This window comes from Jaculus jaculus, chromosome 13, assembly GCF_020740685.1.
Source record: "Jaculus jaculus isolate mJacJac1 chromosome 13, mJacJac1.mat.Y.cur, whole genome shotgun sequence".
NCBI lineage: Eukaryota > Metazoa > Chordata > Mammalia > Rodentia > Dipodidae > Jaculus > Jaculus jaculus.
In genome coordinates, this window is record NC_059114.1 from 28,862,536 (window position 1) to 28,883,002 (window position 20,467).

The 20,467-nt window shown below is 43.0% G+C and overlaps 1 protein-coding gene across 3 annotated transcripts in view; it reads right to left on the reverse strand.

Moving 5' to 3' along the window:
- The window catches only part of Sbno1 (strawberry notch homolog 1), a 73,443-nt gene that overhangs the window by 52,075 nt on the left and 901 nt on the right, over positions 1-20,467 (reverse strand). For 2 of the 3 annotated variants that reach the window (XM_045131980.1, XM_045131979.1), the window contains exons 2-4: positions 8,790-8,921; positions 6,913-7,017; positions 1,138-1,450 (exon numbers count right to left, since the gene is read on the reverse strand). In XM_045131980.1, the coding sequence (XP_044987915.1) occupies positions 1,138-1,450; positions 6,913-7,017; positions 8,790-8,921 (550 nt within the window). The remainder of the gene's footprint in view (positions 1-1,137; positions 1,451-6,912; positions 7,018-8,789; positions 8,922-20,467) is intronic. The other variant, XM_045131981.1, reaches the window with a different exon arrangement.

Here is a 20,467-nt window from a genome sequence, read left to right on the forward strand (position 1 = left end):
AGAGGATTGCTGGAACTTTGATCAGCCAGTCTGACTGAATCAAACTATACATGATCAATACCAAATACCCAAGGACCTCCTCTGGCTTCATGAATGTGCACAGGCTGTGCACATTTGAATACACATGCATATACCACCACACAAGCATATATAACACTCTACACAGACACACCAAAAAAATGTAATTATAAATAAAAATAAAAACTATATTAGGGACTAGAGAGATGACTTAGTGGTTACATCATTTGCCTGTGAAGCCTACGGACCTGGGTTTGATTCCTCAGGACTCACGTAAGCCAGATGCACAAGGGGGCACATGTGTCTGGAGTTCATATGCAATTCCAAGAGGCCCCGATATGCCCACTCTCTGTCTGTCTCTATCTCTTTCATAAATAAATGTGTGTTTTTTTTTAATTATTATTTAACAAAAGTACTAAAGGGCTGGAGAGATGGCTTAGCGGTTAAGCGCTCGCCTGTGAAGCCTATGGACCCCGGTTCAAGGCTCAGTTCCCCAGGTCCCACGTTAGCCAGATGCACAAGGGGGTGCAAGCGTCTGGAGTTTGTTTGCAGTGGGTGGAAGCCCTGGCATGCCCATTCTCTCTCTCTCCCTCTATCTGTCTTTCTCTCTGTGTCTGTTGCTCTCAAATAAATAAATAAAAATTGAACAAAAAATTAAAAAAAAAAGTACTAAAAAAAAAAAAACACACACAAAAAAAACCCCGGGCTGGAGACATGGCTTAGCGGTTAAGGCATATGCCTGCAAAGCCAAAGGACCCAGGTTTGATTCCCCAGGACCCACGTAAGCCAGATGCACAAGGTGTCTGGAGTTCATTTTCAGTGGCTGGAGGCCTTGGCATGCCCATTCTCTCTCCCTCTTTCTGTCAAATAAATAAATAAAAATAAGAAATATTTTTTTTAAATGTAATGTAACTGGGTGTGGTTGCACACGCCTTTAATCCCAGCACTCGGGAGGCAGAGGTAGGAGGACTGACATGAGTTCAAGGGCACCCTGAGACCACATAGTAAATTCCATTTTAGTCTGGGCTAGAGCAAGATCCTACCTCGAAAAACAAACAAAGAAAAAAATCTCAACCTGCAAAAGGCACAAAGCTAATACTACTACTACTAAGGACTTACTAGCTGCAGTTGCAACTGGCTGAGCAATGTTAGCAGGTGGCTTTAGCTTCATGAGTTCATTTAGACTATTATTTTTCAATAGATCTTTCAGTTGAACTTGGTCTTTTGAAGGAGCAGAGGTCATGGCATTTCGTACTGCTGGTGCTGAGACTGAAGGTCGTGTGTTTGCAGTTGTCTGGATAAACTTGGTTAAAGTGATGGTTTGCCTGTTGGTTGTTGCAGGTGGTGTTTTGGTCATTACAATTGTAGATCCCAAGGTCGGAAGCTGATTTATTTGATTCAGCACAAATGTTGTTGTGGATGGAGGCTGTTGCTAGAATAGAAAATATGTGCTTTACACACTGAAAACATTTCCTAATGTAGTCTGCATCAATAAATATGGAGGAGCACTTAGAAACCTAAAATTGAGTTTATTCTTGCCTAACTTTATTTCCATCATACAGTGATTAGCTATAAATTAACCAGGTTAAAATACAAGACTAGGGCTGGAGAAACGGCTTAGCAGTTAAGGCACTTGCCTGCAAAGAGTAAGGACCCAGGTCTGATTCCCCAGAACCCACGCAAGCCAGATGCACAAAGTGATGTATGTGTCTGGAGTTCATTTGCAGTGGCTGGAGGCCCTGGTGCACCCATTCTGTCTTTGTTCTCTCTCTGCCCCCTCCCTTCCATCCCTCACTAAAGTAAGTAAATAAAAAAATAAAGTATTTTTTGAAAATACAAGACTAAGCAAAAAGAAGGTATGCAAGTAATGTGACACTCATAATACTACGTAATAGGACTATCAACAGAAAAAAATTCTAAGGCCAGAACGAACCAGGCACATAACCCCAAGCAAATCACTTAACTCTCTGGAGACCTAGGTTCTCAAGGACAACTTTTGGTTTTTAGCATTATATTTCTTGTTATACTACAGTTTATAACATAAACAACAACTCAGCAAGTATTGTTGATATGAAGACAAAGCCACATACTACCATATTAGGTTTTTTTAGGGGATTAAGTTGAGTGGGAAGAAAGTGGGCCAGAGAGAGGGAAGGAGAAAGAGAGAAAAGGAGAATGAAAGAAAATGCAGGCACAGTGGCTCACACCTGTAATCATATCGCTAGGGAAGCTGAAATAGGAAATGGCCATGAGTTCAAAGTCCTGAGCTAGAGAATTGAGTCCCTAGTCTTCCTAGGCTAGGGTGTGAGACACTGTCTCAATAAACAAACAACTGGGCCTGTTGGTGTAAGTGTTTAATCCCAGCACTCAGGAGACAGAGTAGTAGTAGGATTGCTGTATATTAGAAACCAGCCTGGAACTACTGAGTGAGATTCTAGGTCACCCTGGGCTAGAGTGAGACTCTTCTTGGGTGGAGGGAGAGGGATGGCTAGGCCTGGTGGTGCCAGCCTTTAATCCCAGCACTCAAGAGGCAGAGGTAGGAGACTGCTGAGACTACATAGTGAGCCCCTATCTTGCAAAACCAAAAGATTCAAAAGTAAGTATTACTACAAAGAAATTAATTTTTAATGGTGTGACCCTGTCTCAAAATATAAAAAAACTAAATAAAGAGCCTGAAACATACTAGGCAGGCACTATACTGCTGAGCTATAGTCCTAATCCCTCTGTAAGAATTATTCATGGGCTGGAGAGATGGCTTAGTGGTTAAGCACTTTTGTCTGTGAAGCTTTAGGACCCCAGTGAGAGGCTCTACCCCAGGACCCACGTAAACCACATGCACAAGGTGTCGCATGCATCTGAAGTTCGTTTGCAGTGGCTGGAGGCCCTCTCTCTGCCTCTTTCTCTGTCTGTTGTTCTCAAATAAATAAAAATAAACAAACAACAAATAATTATTCATAAGAATCCTCTTCATTGCTATTTTAAAATATTTTTTAATATTTTTTGTTCATTTTTTATTTATTTATTTGAGAGCGACAGACACAGGGAGAAAGACAGAGGGAGAGAGAGAGAGAGAATGGGCGCGCCAGGGCTTCCAGCCTCTGCAAACGAACTCCAGACGCAAGCGCCCCCTTGTGCATCTGGCTAACGTGGGACCTGGGGAACCGAGCCTTGAACCGGGGTCCTTAGGCTTCACAAGCAAGTGCTTAACCGCTAAGCCATCTCTCCAGCCCTATTTTAAAATATTTAAATAGATCCACTATGTAGTCTCAGGGTGGCCTCAAACTCATGACGATACTCCTACCTCTGCCTCCCAAGTGCTGGAATTAAAGGTGTATATACCACCACACCCGGTAACACTCCTTAATTCTATGTGAACCCCTTCGTATTCAGAAGGCACAAGGTGACTAGTTTTCCATCTGGAACTCTGACTGTTGTGGCAGCCATGTAATACAGTGCTGGTTAACAGGACAAGAGAGAAGTTCCTCAGAAGGCTCTGGAAAAGCCGGCCCCAGTCTGCATTCGATGGCTGGTACAGCTGTCATGATTTGCTGCCAGCCTGAAATAAAGCCATTCTACAAGCTGGAGGCTTAGAGCCGAGAGCAATCTCTATCCAGGAAGGGAGCTGAAGCCTGAGGGACCTGCACCCAGTGACTTTCTAACTGGCTCAGACTCATGCCTCAAGAAAGGGAAGGTGGGACTGGAGAGATGGCTTAGCAGTTGAGCACTTGCCTGTGAAGCCTAAGGACCCCGGTTCAAGGCTCGGTTCCCCAGGACCCACGTTGGCCAGATGCACAAGGGGGCGCACGCGTCTGGAGTTCGTTTGCAGTGGCTGGAAGCCCTGGCGCGCATATTCTCTCTTTCGCTCTCTATCTGCCTCTTTCTCTCTCTGTCTGTCCCTCTCAAATAAATAAATAAAAATCTTTAAAAAAAAAAAAAAAGAAAAGAAAAGAAAGGGAAGTTGAGTTTGCCATTAACTGCCACATATGAGCATGTGAGGCGGCGACTCACGTGTGTTCCATTCTCCAAAGAAGTGAGTATCCAGATAATCTGTCTCAAACGCATCCCATGCCATAGAAATAGCTATGTGAACTATTGCTTTGCACTGAAGATACATCTATAACACCGCTGTAACTTTTGTTGTTTCAAAATCCAATTGTGTCTTAAAATGCACTCTTATTACTAAAACACTGGTACAATTTTATCATTTAAAAAATAATAAAATATTTAAGTACTATTAAATATAATACATAGTTGCTACAGAGAGGGCTCAGTTGATAACATGCTAGCCATGCAATTCTGAGTACCTGAATTTTAATCCCCAGACCTCACATAGTGGACTTCTGTATTCCCCATGCATGCCTATAGCGAGAAGAGAGGTGGAGACAGAAGCTCACCAACAGAATGGTGAACAGTGAACAGACTTTTCTTCAAAATGGGATGGTAGTGGTGGTGCATGCCTTTAATCCTAGCACTTGGAAGGCAGAGGTTAAGAGGATTGCCACGAGTTGGAGGCCACCCTGAGATTACATAGTGAATTTCAGGTCAACCTGAGCTAGATAGAGACCCTATCTTGAAACCCCTCCCCCCCGCCCCCAAAAAGAGGCTGAAGGCCGGGTGGGGGATGGGAGCGGTGTCACACACACCTCCCAGCATGAGAGAGGCAGAGGTAGAATAATCTGCGAGTTTAAGGCCACCCTGAGACTACATAGTGAATTCCAGGTCACCTTAAGCTGAAGTGAAACCCTACCTCGAAAAAACAAAAGATAAAAAAAAAGGTGGGGAGTGCTAGAGAGATGGCTTCGCAGTTAGGGCGCCTGCCTGGGAAGCCTAAGGACCCAGATTTGATTCTCCAGATCCCACATAAGCCAGATGCACACAGTGGGCACATGGGTCTGGAGTTCATTTGCAGTGGCTAGAGTCCCTGATGCACCCATTTGTTCGTTCGTTCGTTCTTTCCCTCTCTCCCCCCTCCCACCCCGTCTCAAATTAAAAAAAAAAATTAATCTTAAAAAAAATTGGGGGCTGGAGAGATGGCGTAGCGGTTAAGTGCTTGCCTGTGAAGCCTAAGGACCCCGGTTCGAGGCTCGGTTCCCCAGGTCCCACGTTAACCAGATGCACAAGGGGACGCACGCGTCTGGAGTTCGTGTGCAGAGGCTGGAAGCCCTGGCACGCCCATTCTCTCTCTCTCCCTCTGTCTGTCTTTCTCTCAAATAAATAAATAAATAAATAATTTAAAAAAATTTGAGGTGGAAGGACCAACCCACTAGTCCTCTGACCTCCATATCCACACCATGGCATGCATATGCCTGCACTCACACAAACACAGTAAATATCATCATGGCTGGGTATGGTGAAGCACGCCTTTAACCCAGCGCTCCAGCAGAGGTAGGATTGCTTTGAGTTTGAGGCCAACCTGAGACTACATAGTGAACTCCTGGTCAGCCTGAGCTAGAGGGAGACCCTACCTCAAAAAAAATTTTTTAATTCACCAACAAGCAGGATCCACTTTAGTGCCAGGTTTAAGTTCTTTAACCAGGCCAACACCATCCTCAAGTCCTGGGAGCTAGGATCCAAAATCTGTGACATCAAGTTCTCTGGGCTCACCTACCTTGATGGTTTCTGGCCAGACTACATCTATGGCTCCTTACAAGAGACACTTACAGGTGCCTTCATCACAGACTCCGTTAAGCAGGCTGTAGGCCATCAAGCCATCAAGCTGCTGGTGAACATGGATCAGGAGGGCTATGAGATGGGCCAACAGAAACTCCTGAGGAACTTGATGCTGAAAGCACTGCCCTGACCTTTTTCCTCCTCCTCACTTCTCTGGGAGCTGTTCCCACCACCTACCTCTGGAACTTATATACTGTTCTGGGGTTTGGTCTCTAACCTTCCAACCAATCACAGTGCATTTCCCCTCAAAGGAAAGGCAGTGGGACTCCCCACCCTTCCCTGCACCCAGGTGCCTGGGCTTCCCACTCTCTGTTTCTAATTACCCTCTAATGTGTGTCTCTACAGCAAACTTACCACTGAGCTCTAGGACAAATATATAGGGATAAAGTCTAAAGGGATTGAAATGAACACTACTTTTGGGTGCATTGAGGGGTTATAGATACTTCTGGCTTTATGAGGGCTCTTAAATTTTGTCTGGAAAAAAAAAACCCAAAGAACTGTGAGTAAGGGAGCTGTGTGGAAGGTGGGATTCAGAACTGTATTTTGGAAATTAAATCTCTATCTTCTTCCAAGTAATAGAATTTTTTAAAATTAATATATGTAAACACAAAATGTCAAATTTTAACCACCTTATTCAATAATTTTATACTAGTAGCCCAGTTTGTAATTGTTATCTTTAAAGTCAGAGGAACTTTACATGTAAAACACAATTACAACCAAACAAAAATTACACAACCAATGGACAAAACTCTAAAAAAAAAAAACATTAAAAGTAGTTGGGCTGGGGCTGAAGAGATGGCTTAGTGGTTAAGTGCTTGCTTGTGAAACTTAAGGACCATGGTTTGAGGCTTGATTCCCCAGGACCCACGTAAGCCAGATACACAAGGTGGCACATGCATCTGGAGTTCATTTGCAGTGGCTGGAAGCCCTGGTGTGCCCATTCTTTCTTTCTCTGCCTCTTTCTCTATGTCTGTTGCTGTCAAATAACTAAAAATAGTTGGGCTGGAGAAATACACAATGTGGTACATGTGTTGGGAGTTCATTTGCAGCAGCAAAAGGCCCTGGCATGCCCATATTCTCCCCACCACGCCAAATAAATATTTTTTGAAAGGAAAATACCAAAACCAGAACTAGGAAGATAAAACTATTTCAAATTAGAAGACTATTTTATTGCTACTATCCCAAATAATTTTACAATTAATGCCAAATCAGAATGACTCTTACCCTCACATTTAACAGTGCGGGAGTAGGTACTGTCTCTTGTTCTTGTTTAACAGGAACTGCTGCTTCTGTCTCCAAACCTAGTTCTAATGTACTAAGTGGCACCGACTGGAGAGAAAACACCAGAGAAAAAGAGGAATACAGCAGTAAATTCTGTTTCAAGAACAAGAGTTCCATTTTGTTATAGCAACCAAAAAAAAGAAAAAAAAAATCAGTGCTAGGTAATAACAGTGGAAGGGCACTTGCCTAATAATGACCAGCCCAAAGTCCTGAGTTACATCCCAGAAACACTCTCTCAAGCTTGGCTTCACATTCAGGGTGAATGTGAGATAACTACACCAAATATAACAATCTCTGAACACATAAAACCTCCAAAAACATGCCAACTTTAGAACTTTTCTTTTGCTTTCAGCAAAATGTGTACAGGTAAGAAAAAGAAAAATATCCCAATTTAGTGCTAAGAAATTTGTAAAGAAAATTAATGATTCTCCCTCAAAAACTCTAACTACTGTGTGTCGATTACAGATATAAATACCAACGCACAAAAAAAAAAATTTAGTGTAGTCTCAGGGTGGCCTTGAACTCATAGCAATACTTCTAATTCTGCCTCCTGAGTGCTGGGATTAAAGGTGTGCGCCACCATGCCTGGCAAAATCTTGGTTATTAGACACACAAAGGAACACAACTGCACAAGGTCACACAAGCACGCATCTGGAGTCTGCTTGCAGTGACTGTATGCTGTGGTGCATTAAGTGTCTCTCTCTCTCATTAAAAAAAGGGGGGAGGTTCTAGAGAAATTGCTTAGTTCTTAAGGTACTTGCCTACAAAGCCGAAGGACACGGGTTCAATTCCATAGGATCCACGTAAGCCAGACACACAAGGAGACACATGCATCTGGAGTTCATTTGCAGCAGCTGGAGGCCCTGGCGTGCCCATTCTCTCTTTCTCTCTCTCCCTATTTCTTTCTCTCTCTCCCCCCCAAATAAATAAAGAAAAAAAAATTTTTTTAAGGGCTGGAGCGATGGCTTAGTGGTTAAAGCACTTGCCTGTAAAGCCAAATGAACCAGGTACGATTCCCCAGGATCCACATAAGGCAGATGCACAAGGTGGTACCTGCATCTGGAGTTCATTTGCAGTGAACTGAAAGCCCTGATGTGCCCATTCCTTCTCTCTCTCTGGCTGCATTTCTGTCTGTCTCTCAAATAAATAAGTAATTACAATTTTTAAATAACAGGCATACCAATTGTTTGGGGGGGAGGAGCAGGGCTTTTGTAATTTCTATTTATTTATTTGAGAGAGAGACAGACAGAAAGAGAATGGGCATGCCAGGACCTCTAGCCACTGCAAACGAACTCCACATGCAGGTGCCACCTTGTGCATCTGGATTATGTGGGTCCTGGGGAATCGAACCTAGGTCTTTTGGCTTTGCAAGCAAGCGCCTTAACAGCTAAGTCATCTGCCAGCCCAAATAAATACATTTTTAAGTATCTTGGGTTTTTGGTGCCAATTTTGTCTACCGTATTAATAAAACAAATAACAGTCACATGTATAAATAATAATTAAGATTTAATATTATTATTGCCAGGCTTGTGGCATACATCCCAGCACTTGGGAGACAGAGGTAGGAGGATCACAGAGAGTTCGAGGCCACCCTGAAACTATATAGTAAATTCCAGGTCAGCCTGGACTAAAGTAAATAGTATTTATTTTTTAAACAGGCATTACAAAGCTGGGCTGTGGCTCAGTGGCACAGTGCTTGCCTACACAGTCCCTGGGTCCAGTCCCCACCACCACCAAAAAAAAAAAAAGGTACATAAAATTATAAAGTAAGAAGATTTTTTAAAAAACTACTATTAATACTAGATTTTGAAAATGCTTACCTGCTGAGCCGAAGGGGTAGGTGTTGGAGTTGCAAGCCCAATATCTCCACCATCGATATCAAAAAGGTCATTTGGACTGATCCCACTCTCACTCAAAGCAGCAAGCAGTAAATCTTGCCCTGGTTCCACCATCTTTAGAACAAGATATTAAGTATTAATAAAGCCCTGGTGCATCCTTTTTCTCCCACCCTCCCTACTTCTCTACTTGCAAAAAAAAACATTAAAATTATAAGAGGGAGCAAAAAAATCTTAGCCAGAGTGGTGGCACACATCTTTAGTTCTGGCTCTAAGGAGTTTGGTGCCAACCTGGGACTAGAGTGAGGTCAGCCTGGGCTACAGTGAGTGAGACCTCGCCTTAAAACCCCTCACGCACACACACACAAAATAATTATGGCTAATCAACAAGAGACAGAAGCTTAGCAGGGGCTGGAGAGATGGCCTAAGGACCCAGGTTTGCTTCCCCAGGTCCTATATAAGCCAGACGCACAAAGTGGTGCATGCACCCAGAGTTCTTTGCAGTGCCACAAGGCCCTGGCACACCCATTAACTGTCACTTTTTTTTCTCAAATAAATAAATAAAAATAAGTTAAATAACCTGGATATTCATAACCTCGCAGTGCCTGGCACTACCTACGTAAGACCATCATAATAGGAGGAAAAGATGTTGACATCAAAAGAGAAAGTGAGGGCTGGAGAGATGGCTGAGCGGTTAAGCGCTTGCCTGTGAAGCCTAAGGACCCCGGTTCAAGGCTCGGTTCCCCCGGTCCCACGTTAGCCAGATGCACAAGGGGGCGCACGTGTCTGGAGTTCGTTTGCAGAGGCTGGAAGCCCTGGCGCGCCCATTCTCTCTCTCTCCCTCTATCTGTCTTTCTCTCTGTGTCTGTCGCTCTCAAATAAATAAATAAATAATTTAAAAAAAAAGAGAAAGTGATTGAGAGGGGAAAGGAGTATGATGGAGTGTGGAGTTTCAAAGGGGAAAGTGGGGGAGGGAGGGAAATTACCATGGGTTATTGTCTATAACTATGAAAAAGTTGTCAATACAAAGTTAAGTTTAAAAAGAAAATTAAAACATAATTAGCAACTAAATATATAAGAAATCCTTACTAGAGAGATGGCTTAGCTGTTAAAGTGCTTGCCTGTGAAGCCTAAGGACTCAGGTTCAATTCCCCAGTACCCAAGTAAGTCAGATGTACATGTATACATCTGGAGTTCATTAGCAGTTGCTAGAGATCCTGATGTGCCCATTCTTTTCCCTCTCTCTCTACTAAGTAAATAAATAAAAATACATAAAGAATATATAAAGCCAAGACTGAAGGGATGATTTAGTGGTTAAGGCATTTATTTGCCTGCAAAGCCAAAGGATCCACGTTCAATTCCCCAGGACCCAAATTAGCCCGATACACAAGGGAGAACACACGTCTGGAGTTCTGTTTTCAGTGGCTGGAGGCCCTGGAACGCCCATATTCTCATTCTCATTCTCTCTCTCCCCCCTCCCTCTCCCTCCTCCCCCTCCCTCTTCCTCCCTCCCTCTTTCCCTTTCTCTGTCAAATAAATAAATAAAGCCAGATATGGTGGTGCATGTCTTTAATTCCAGCACTTGGGAGGCAGAGGTAGAAGAACGGCCGTGAGATTGAGGCCACCCTGAGATTACATAGTGAATTCCAGGTCAGCCTCGGCTAGAGTGAGACCCTACCTCAATAAATAAATAAATAATAAAAAGAATATATAAAGCCAGGCTTGGAGGCACACACCTTTAATCCTAGCATTTGGAAGGACTACCACAAGTTCAAGGCCACCCTGAGACTCCATACTGAATTCTAAGTCAGCCTAGGCTAGAGTGAGACCCTACCTCAGAAAAAGGCATTTGCCTACAAATCCAAGACCAACGTAAGCCAGATACAAAAGGGGGTGCATGAATCTGGAGTTCATGTGCACAGCTGGAGGCCCTGGTTAGCCCATTCTCTCCCCCTCTCTCTACCTCTTTCTCCCCCCTAAAACAACAGGAGGCAGACAACAGAAACAGGAGTGTGTGCCAAACACTGGCAAAAGGAAAGTAGCTGTAACAGCCATAAGCCTGTCCCCCCACAATACACTGCCTCCAGGAGAATCCAATTCCCAAGTTGCCACCAGATAAGGACCTACAATTCAGAACATCTAAATTTATTGGGGACACCTAAATCAAACTACCACAGGACCCAAATAGAAGATAAGGAAGGTATTATCCAAGGCTTCATTCATCATTCTAGAGGGTTCTCTTAATCCTGGAGGTAATACAAGTCATTACAAGATTTCTAGAAACAGGACTGGCTTGATACAGTAGTTTGTAATTTAGAAAGTATCTTCAAAGCTGTGTGGAAGTAAACGGAGGAGTAGGAGTAGAAGAGAAACAGGAAGACATCAAGATCCAGCAGGCTGAGAAAGGTAATGTGTAGAAATGGGAAACATGTTTGAATGACTTGAAATAGAAGAAAAAATACAAAACACAAGAAGAAAAGTGTTACTTGATTATGGTGATTAGTTATGCCAACAGAATATGAAAAAGTAGATAGTTCGGAGAGGATGCTAATTAAGGAGCAAATAAGTATGTTTAAGTTGGGGTTTTCCAACTATTATCTGAATGCAGATCTTGCAACAAAATGAGTTTTTTTAGCCATCTTCTAAGGAGAGAAAACAAACTTTGAGATATCTTTCTTGATTTTAACCTCCCTCCAATTTAATGCTCTGAAGACAATTATATAAACATTCTTATGAAAAGTGATTTCCCCTAAAAACAAACTGCACACTATATGAATATACTTTCAGCCAGTGTATTTGTCTTCAGCTTGAGTGATACAAAGAAATGTCAGTGTTTTATGATGCCTTATACAGCGTTAGACAAAAAATATGGATTGTAACATATGGGAATTGTGGATTGTTTTTGTTTTTGTTTTTTTGAGGCAGGGTCTCACTATAGCCCAGGCTGGCCTGGAATTCACTACTTTGTTCCAAGGTGGCCTTGAATTCATGGTGATCTTACAACTCCTCAGTGCTGTGATTAAAGGTGTGTGGGACAACACAGCTGGGAATTTTTTTTTTTTTTTTTTTTTTCTTATCAGAGAGAGAGGGAAAGAAAGAGTGAGAATGAGCCCACCAGGGCCTCTAGCCACTGCAAACAAACTCCAGACACATGTGCCACGTGTGCATCTGCTTATGTGGGACCTGGAGAATTAAACCTGGGTCCTTAGGCTTTGTAGGCATGCACCTTAACTGCTAAGCCATATCTCCAGTCCTGGAAATTTTTATATTTGAGAACAAGATTATTTAAGGAAAGCTGGGTACAGTGGCACATGCCTTTAATTCCAGCACTCAGGAGGCAGAGGTAGGAGAATCACCAAGAGTTTGAGGCCACCGTGAGACTACACAGTTAATTCCAGGTCAGCTTGGGCCAAAGTGAGACCCTAGGGGGGAAGGAGGGTATGGGAAGATGTTTAAGGAGACAAATGCTTAACTATGTCAATATCACATAAGTATATCTTTTATTTGTATATCTTTTAGATAGAAGTTCTAACGAAAAAAGTTAAATGAGTTTAAAGAAAACTTTAAGTATCCTGAAACTGAACACAAAAATCACTGTTAAAAATAATGGGAGCCAGGCGCGGTGGCGCACGCCTTTAATTCCAGCACTTGGGAGGCTGAGGTAGGAGGATCGCTGTGAGTTCAAGGCCACCCTGAGACACGATAGTGAATTCCAGGTCAGCCTGGGCTAGACTGAGACCCTACCTCGAAAAAGCAGAAAATAAAATAAAATAATGGGAGCCAGCAGGGTGTGGTGGCGCACGCCTTTATTTTTTTTTTATAGCTTTTTTTAAATTTTATTTATTTATTTATTTATTTGAGCGCGACAGACACAGAGAGAAAGACAGATAGAGGGAGAGAGAGAGAATGGGTGTGCCAGGGCTTCCAGCCTCTGTAAACGAACTCCAGACGCATGCGCCCCCTTGTGCATGTGGCTAACGTGGGACCTGGGGAACCGAGCCTTGAACCGGGGTCCTTAGGCTTCACAGGCAAGCACTTAACCGCTAAGCCATCTCTCCAGCCCGGCGCACGCCTTTAATCCCAGCACTTGGGAGGTAGATGGGTCGCTATGAGATCAAGGCCACCCTGAGACTACATAGTGAGTTCCAGGTCAGCCTGGGCTAGTTTGTGACCCTACCTCAAAAAAAAAGAGGAGCCACAGAGGGTGGTGGCCCACCTTTACTCCCAGCACTAGGGAGGCAAAGGTAAATCATACAAAATGATGGGGGCTGGGACTGAGGGAAGATGGGTTGCTCAGCAGTAAAGACAGAGGCTTGGAAAGCCTCCAAGTCCAGTTTTGATTCCCCAGTAACCAAGTAAAGCCAGACACACAAAGTGGAACATGAGGGCCAGGCATGGTGGTGCATGCCTTTAATCATAGCACTATGGAGGCAGAGATAGGAAGATCATTTTGAGTATGGGGCCACTCTGAAAATACAGTGAATTCCTGGTCAGCCTAGGCTATAGCAATTGAGGGGGAAGGGGACATGAAGAATGGATTTGTGGAGGGGAGGGAATTATTACCACTTATTGTCTATAATTACAGTAGTTGTCAATAAAAAGTTTTTTTTTTTTTTTTAAAAAAAGACTAGCTGTCCCTCAACTGATGAATGAAGATGTGGCACATTTACACAATGGAGTTCTACTGAGCAGTAAAGAAAAGTATACTTATGAAATTTGCAGGAAAATGGATGGATCTGGAAAGTTACTGCACTTAGTGAGGTAACGGAGGCCCAGAAGGCCAAACGTCACATGTTCTCTCTCATATGTGGATCCTACTTACAAATGATTAGACTTCTATGTGAGTAGGAACAAAACTCAGTAGCAGAGGTCAGTAAGCTAGAAAGGAGATAGAAAGGGAGTGGTGGGGGGACAACTTATTAGGATGGTATTGCATATATGTAAGTAGAAGAACAGATTAATGGGGGTGAAAAGGCCTAAGTGAGGTCAGGGGAAGAGATTTGAGTAAAGGAAAGGTAGAGGGAGGGCTAATCAAAATCTATCAGGATATAATAAAATCATATGGAAGCCTACTTTTTAGGACAATGGAACACTCAGGAGCCATAGATTGTTACTAGAAATTTTTCAGTGCCAGGGATGGGATAACTTCCAGTGAGTTGTTGGCCAGGGAGGTCCCTGATGCCCCCAAAACATTACAGGCCACTGCTGAGGCCCTTAGTTTCCCACCAGGAATAGATGGTAAGACCCTATTGCTGAAGACTCCACGTACCTGGACTGCAAGGCCACTGAGAAATCCTGCTGGAGCTGAGCTGAAAACCTCCTCCATGCAGACCAGCTGACAGAAAGCTAGAAAAAGCTATGCTGCATGCAGTTCAATGGAAGAGAGAGAAATCAGCAGTGAAGATACCCAACAGTGGGCACTGCAAGCCTTACATTTGCCAGCCAAGCCAAATGAGCCAACAGGTGCAATAGAGGTATGGCTGTTATGGGTGAAACCAACTGCCCTCTAATTTGACTGGAGGCCCATTCTACAAGAGGGAATACATCCCTGACACTGAAAACCTACAAAAGGGGTAGTCATGAGCCCTAGGGGGGTAATGTTTGCCGCTGTTTGGCTAAATGTATAGACTGTGCTCACCAAACTGCTCAGTAAGCACTTCTAGAACCTTCTCTTTTCTCATAGGAGCAACCTTGGGATGACTCAGAAGGCACAATGGTGCTGAGAAGTGACAGAGGAGTGCTCAGCACTGAAATATTTCAATCACACCTTCTAAGGCTCAGGGTCCATTGCGGAAAGAATTTAAGAGCCAAAGGAAGGGTAGAACTACTCACAACATGCTCCTCCAGACACAAAATGGCCTGGATATTCATTACTTCACAATGTCAGACACTACCTACACAAGGTCATCATAATAGGAAGAAAAGATCATGACATCAAAATAAAAGAGAGGGGCTCAATATTGCTTAGTGGTTAAGGCATTTGCCTGCAAAGACAAAAGGACCCAGGTTCAATTCCCCAGCACCCATATATGCCACATGCACAAGGGGCACATGCATTTGGAGTTTGTTTGCAGTGGCTAGAGGCCCTGGCATGTCCATTCTTTCTCTCTCTGTCTCTCTTTTCTCTCTCTCTGCTTAAAAATAAATTTTAGAAAATATATATTAAAAAAAAAAGAGCTGGGCATGGTGGCACACACCTCTAATCCCAGCACTCCAGAGGCAGAGGTAGGAGGATCACAGTGAGTTCAAGGCCACCCTGAGGCTACATAGTGAATTCCAGGTCAGCCTGAGATACAGTAAGACCATACCTCGAAAAACCACAAAATAGAAAAGAAAGCAGTTGAGACCTGCCAATCTGACTACTTAGTAGTGACATATATTTTCTGCATGTGTATTCATGTATCTGTGGGTACACATGCACATAATTTTACATATGTGGATGTTAGAAGTGGACATCAGATATCTCCACTTTGTATTTTTTTCCCAAGGTAGCATTTCACTGTAGCCCAGGCTGACCTGGAACTCACTCTGGAGTCACAGGCTAGCCTCAAACTCAAAGCCATCCTCCTATCTCTGCCTCTTGGGTTTGGGGTTAAAGGCATATGCCACCATACCTGGCTTCCACCTTGTACCATCCTTGTACCTTGTTCCACATTCAAGGCTTTAATGGAGGATTGAAAATACTGTACTTGGGGCTGGAGAGATGGCTTGGTGGTTAAGGTGCTTGCATGAAAAAACCAAATGACCCTAGTTCAATTCCCCAGGACCCATGTAAGCCAGATGCATAAGGTAGTGCATGCATCTGGAGTTAGTTTGCAGCGGCTGGAGGCCCTAGCAAGCCCATTCCCTCTCTCTCTCTCAAATAAATAAATATATTTTTAAAAGAAAAGCCAGGTGTGGTGGCCCATACCCTTAATTGTAGCACTTGGAATACAGGTAGGTGGATCACCATGAGCTCGAGGCCACCCTGAAACTACACAGTGAATTCCAAGTCAGCCTGAGCTAGAGTAAAACCCTACTACGAAAAACCAAAAAGAGACAAGATGAGGAAATAAAAAAGCTGGTGCATGCCTTTATCCCAGCACTCAGGAGGCAGATGTAGGAGGACTGCTATGTGTTTGAGGCCAGCCTAAGACTACATATGGAATTCCAGGTCAGCCTGGGCTATAGCAAGACCCTACTTCAAAGAACCAAAGAAGAGAGGCTGGAGAGATGGCTTAGATGCCTGCAAAGCCAAAGGACCCAGGTTCAATTCCCCAGTATCCAAATAAGCTAGATGCACAAAGGACGCATGCATCTGGAGTACGCGGCTAGAGGCCCTGGCATACCCATTCTCTCTGTGTCTGTCTGTCTCTGACTCTCTCTCTCTGCTTGCAAATAAATAAAATAATCTTTTTAAAAAAAATATTATATTGAGGGGCTAGAGGGATTGCTCAGTGGCTAAAGGTATTACTTGCAAAGGCTGACTTAGCCTGGGTTTAATTCCCGATTACATAAAAACCAGATGCACAAAGTGGCACATACGTATGGAGTTCATTTCCAATGGCAAAAGGCCCTGTGTAAGACAGGAGTGGTGGCACATGCCTTTAATCCCAGCACTTGGGAGGTAGAGGTAGGAGGATCATTGTGAGTTCAAGGCCACCCTGAGACTACATAGTGAATTCCAGGTCAGCCTGAGCTAGAGTGAGACCCTACCTCCAAAAAAAAAAAAAAAAAGCTCGTCTGTGCCCATTCTCTTTCTCTGTTTGCAAAATTTTAAAAAAATAACTATTGTATCGAACATGCAGACATTGTTCATATTGTTCATATTACAATACTGTGAATTTATAGCACTTACATTGTATTAAGTACAGGTGACTTAACATGTAAGAGAACTACAAAAGCTACAAAAGCACTTGTGCAGTTGCAGACTTTACTATCTTCATCCATCCTGGAACTAATCCCTCATAGATATTTAGGAACAACTGGACCAGTATTTTCAATCTTCTGCTCACACTGTAGTATTAGGTTCTCATATTAGCTTGTGGCATTACAACCAGCATTTTAATTTTATTTTTTCTATTTGGTTTTATTTGATTGAAAAGATTTATTTTGTTGTTTTATATTTTTGTTTTAACCTAAATTTTTTTTTAATTTATCTGTAAGCAGAGAGAGATAGAAGAGAGACAGAGAAAGAGAGAGAAAGGGCACACCAGAGCCTCCAACCACTTCAAACAAACTCCAGATGCGTGTGCCTCTGAGCATCTGGCTTTACGTGGGTACTGGGGAACCAGGTCAGTAGGCTTTGCAGGCAAGTGCTTTAACTGCTAAGCCTAGCCCTTGACTTTTAAAGTTGTTTATTTTTATTTATTTGAGAGCGAGAAAGAGGGTAGAGGGTAAGAGAGAGAATGAATGGGCACACCAAGGTTCTCCTGCTGCTGTAAATGAACTCCAGATCCAATGCCCCACCATGGGCATCTACAACCAGCATTTTTAGATTGTCAAAGCATAGGGAAATAAATTAGAGCGGGAAGTGGTGGTGCAGGCCTTTAGTCCCAGCACTCTGGAGGCAGAAGTAGGAGGATCACTTTGAGTTCAAAGCCACCCTGAGAATACATAGTGAATTCCAGGTCAGCCTGGGCTAGAGCAAGAGACCCTTACCTCCAAAAAAAGAAAAGAATTATTGTAAAGCCTTTAGAAATAAACATTTTGTGAAACTCGGGTTATGTGTATATGTATACTAGGTCACATCATAAAGTAATTCTTACTGTAAGGGTGCAATAAAAATGGTGGAGCAAGGCTGGAGAGAAGGCTTAGCAGTTTAGGCACTTGCCTGCAAAGCCAAAGTATCCAGGTTCAATCCTCCAGGACCCACGGAAGCCAGATGCACAAGGTGGTACTTATGTCTGGAGTCACTTTGCAGCAGCTGGAGGCCCTGGCCTCCCTCCCTCTCTCTCTCTTAAATAAAAATAAAATATTTTTAAAATGCTGAAGCACTCAGAAGTCAGAGGTGAGAAGATCACTGTCAGTTTGAGCCCAGCCTGAAGCTAAAAAGTGAGTTCAGCTCAGCCGGGCTACAGTGAGACCCTACCTTGAAAAAATGAAACAAAAAGTCAGAAAAACTGAACCCAGCATGGTGGCGCACACCTTTAATCCCAGCACTGGGGAGGCAGAGGTAGGAGGACAGCCGTGAGTCTGAGGCCACCCTGAGACTACACAGTGAATTCCAGTTCAGCCTGGGCCAGAATGAGACCCTACCTTGAAAAAAAAAACAAAAACAAAAAACGAACAACAGCAGCAACAAAAAAAAAAAAAAAAAACACCAAGCAAAAAGTTAGAAAAACTACTGTTCTGAAATAAATAAATCAAACTCTTTTGTGCTGGGATTAAAGGCATATGCCACTATGCCCAACTCAATAAATTAAGTTTTATTTATTTTTTTTAAATTTTTTATTTATTTATTTGAGAGCGACAGACACAGAGAGAAAGACATATAGAGGGGGAGAGAGAGAATGGTGCGCCAGGGCTTCCAGCCTCTGCAAACGAACTCCAGACCCGTGCGCCCCCTTGTGCATCTGGCTAACGTGGGACCTGGGGAACCGAGCCTTGAACCGGAATCCTTAGGCTTCACAGCCAAGTGCTTAACCGCTAAGCCATCTCTCCAGCCCTAAATTAAGTTTTATACAAGGGGTTTTGAGCCATCTCTTAGTCATAAGAGTTTATATTCTTTTTGTGTGTGTAGATATTTATAGAGAATTAAAATATCAACACATGGGCTGGAGAAATAAGTTAGGGGTTCAGGCACTTGCCTGCAAAGCCTAAGGACCCAGGTGCAGTTCCCCAGAACCCACATAAGCCAGATGCATATGGTGGCACATGCATCTGGAGTTTGTTTGCAATGGTAGAGGCCCTGGTGCACCTATTTTCACTTTCTCGCAAATAAATAAATAAATAAAGTCTCAATATACAGTGTTCCTATTCTTCACAAGCTTTCCATCTACAAAAATTACCAGTAGTGGGCTGGAGACATGTCTTAGCAGTTACGGTGCTTACCTGCAAAGCCTAAGGACCAGAGTTCCATTCTCCAGTACCCACATAAAGCCAGATGCACAGGGTGGTGCATGTATCTGGACTTCATTTCCAGTGACTAAAGGCCCTGGCAAGCCTGTGCCAAATCTCTCATTCTCATTCTCTCTCTCCCCCTCCCTTTCTTGCAAATAAAGAAATTTTAAATCCTTTTAATAAAATTACTAGTAGTATATGCCCCAAGGGTGTCCTATTTAGTAGCTGAACAAATTTAACTCATATCAATGTGGATTGTCACTTAGCACATAAAAACAACTATCATTTTAGCTATTAATTAGTTAAAGTAAAAGCAATTCCTCTCCGAAACTATCTTTACACAAAACTTTAAACAGGCTAATCACAGAAACTTAGAAGCACCTAATGGAACATTACCCGGAAAGAATATACCTGAGTGTGCTTGTCCTTCACAGGTCGCAAACCTCAACTCAAAGTTCAAATTAAACACTAAGACACATCAAAACATATCTACAGCCGGGCATGGTGATGCACAACTTTAACCTCAGCACTCAAAAGGCCTGAGCTAAAAAGAGACCCTACTTCCTTCGGGGGTGGAGGGAAGGGGAAAGAAAGAAAAAAGAAACAAAATATCTACACAGAACTAAAAGCCCTTGACACAAATCACTTGCTGAAGGTATTGGAAAGCTTGGAATATATGTTGGTGCTGGCTTGTAATTCCAACACCAGGAAGATTGAGGGAGGGCAATTCTGAGCGAAGCACGTCAGGGTTTCCTTTGACGACTCTAGGAAAAAAAAAAAAAATCTCCAATCTACAGTCTTCATAAGGACCATTTTATTGAAGTAGTTACTTCAGCAGAGTCCAAGACAAGGGTAACTGCTTGAAACATAGTATCATTCTCTGAAAAGCAACAACTAAAATCAATAGTATTTAACATTATGAAAGAAGTAGCATGGAATAAAGTTAAATGGGGAGGTAAGCAGAAGATGAAAGATGTAGCAAGAGGAAAATTGTGACACGTGGGGGGGGGGGTGGTGGAGTGTCACACACTGATACCAGTAGCAGATTCATTTTATCCTAGACATTCTAGATAAACTTAGGTTTTGTGCAGCCATTATGACTTTCCATATTGCTCATGAAAATCAACTCTGATCGCAGGAAAATAAGACCCCCTTTTACTCTGAATGCACTGTCGGTGGGAACTGCCCCTAGCGCATTGGGGATTTGACAGTTGCAGGATCCTGCTGGGATGATTCTTAGAAGCCTTATTCCACCTTTAAATCTTACTGTCTGGAGAATATGAAACATGTAACTCAACATAAACTGCTAACAGTCAACTTTTAAAGGTCAAAGGGGACCCGTTTCTAACCTTCCCTCAACACGTGTTTAGCACAAACTTCCGGGTGCGTTTACAATTGGCTGCGCAGTTCAATGCATAAAAACGCTCTGATTTTCTCCCGTTCTTTTCCCACGTTTCGCAGCCAGCCAACTCTCCAAAACAAAAGCCTCCCACAGTAAACGGAGCATGCACTTAAATAGCGCTTGTATGTACGAAGATCAAGTCAGTGGTCCACAAACATTAACCAAACAGAAGCACAAAGCCGGGGTGGAAAGGGGAGGAGCTGGATGCCAGGGTCGGGAA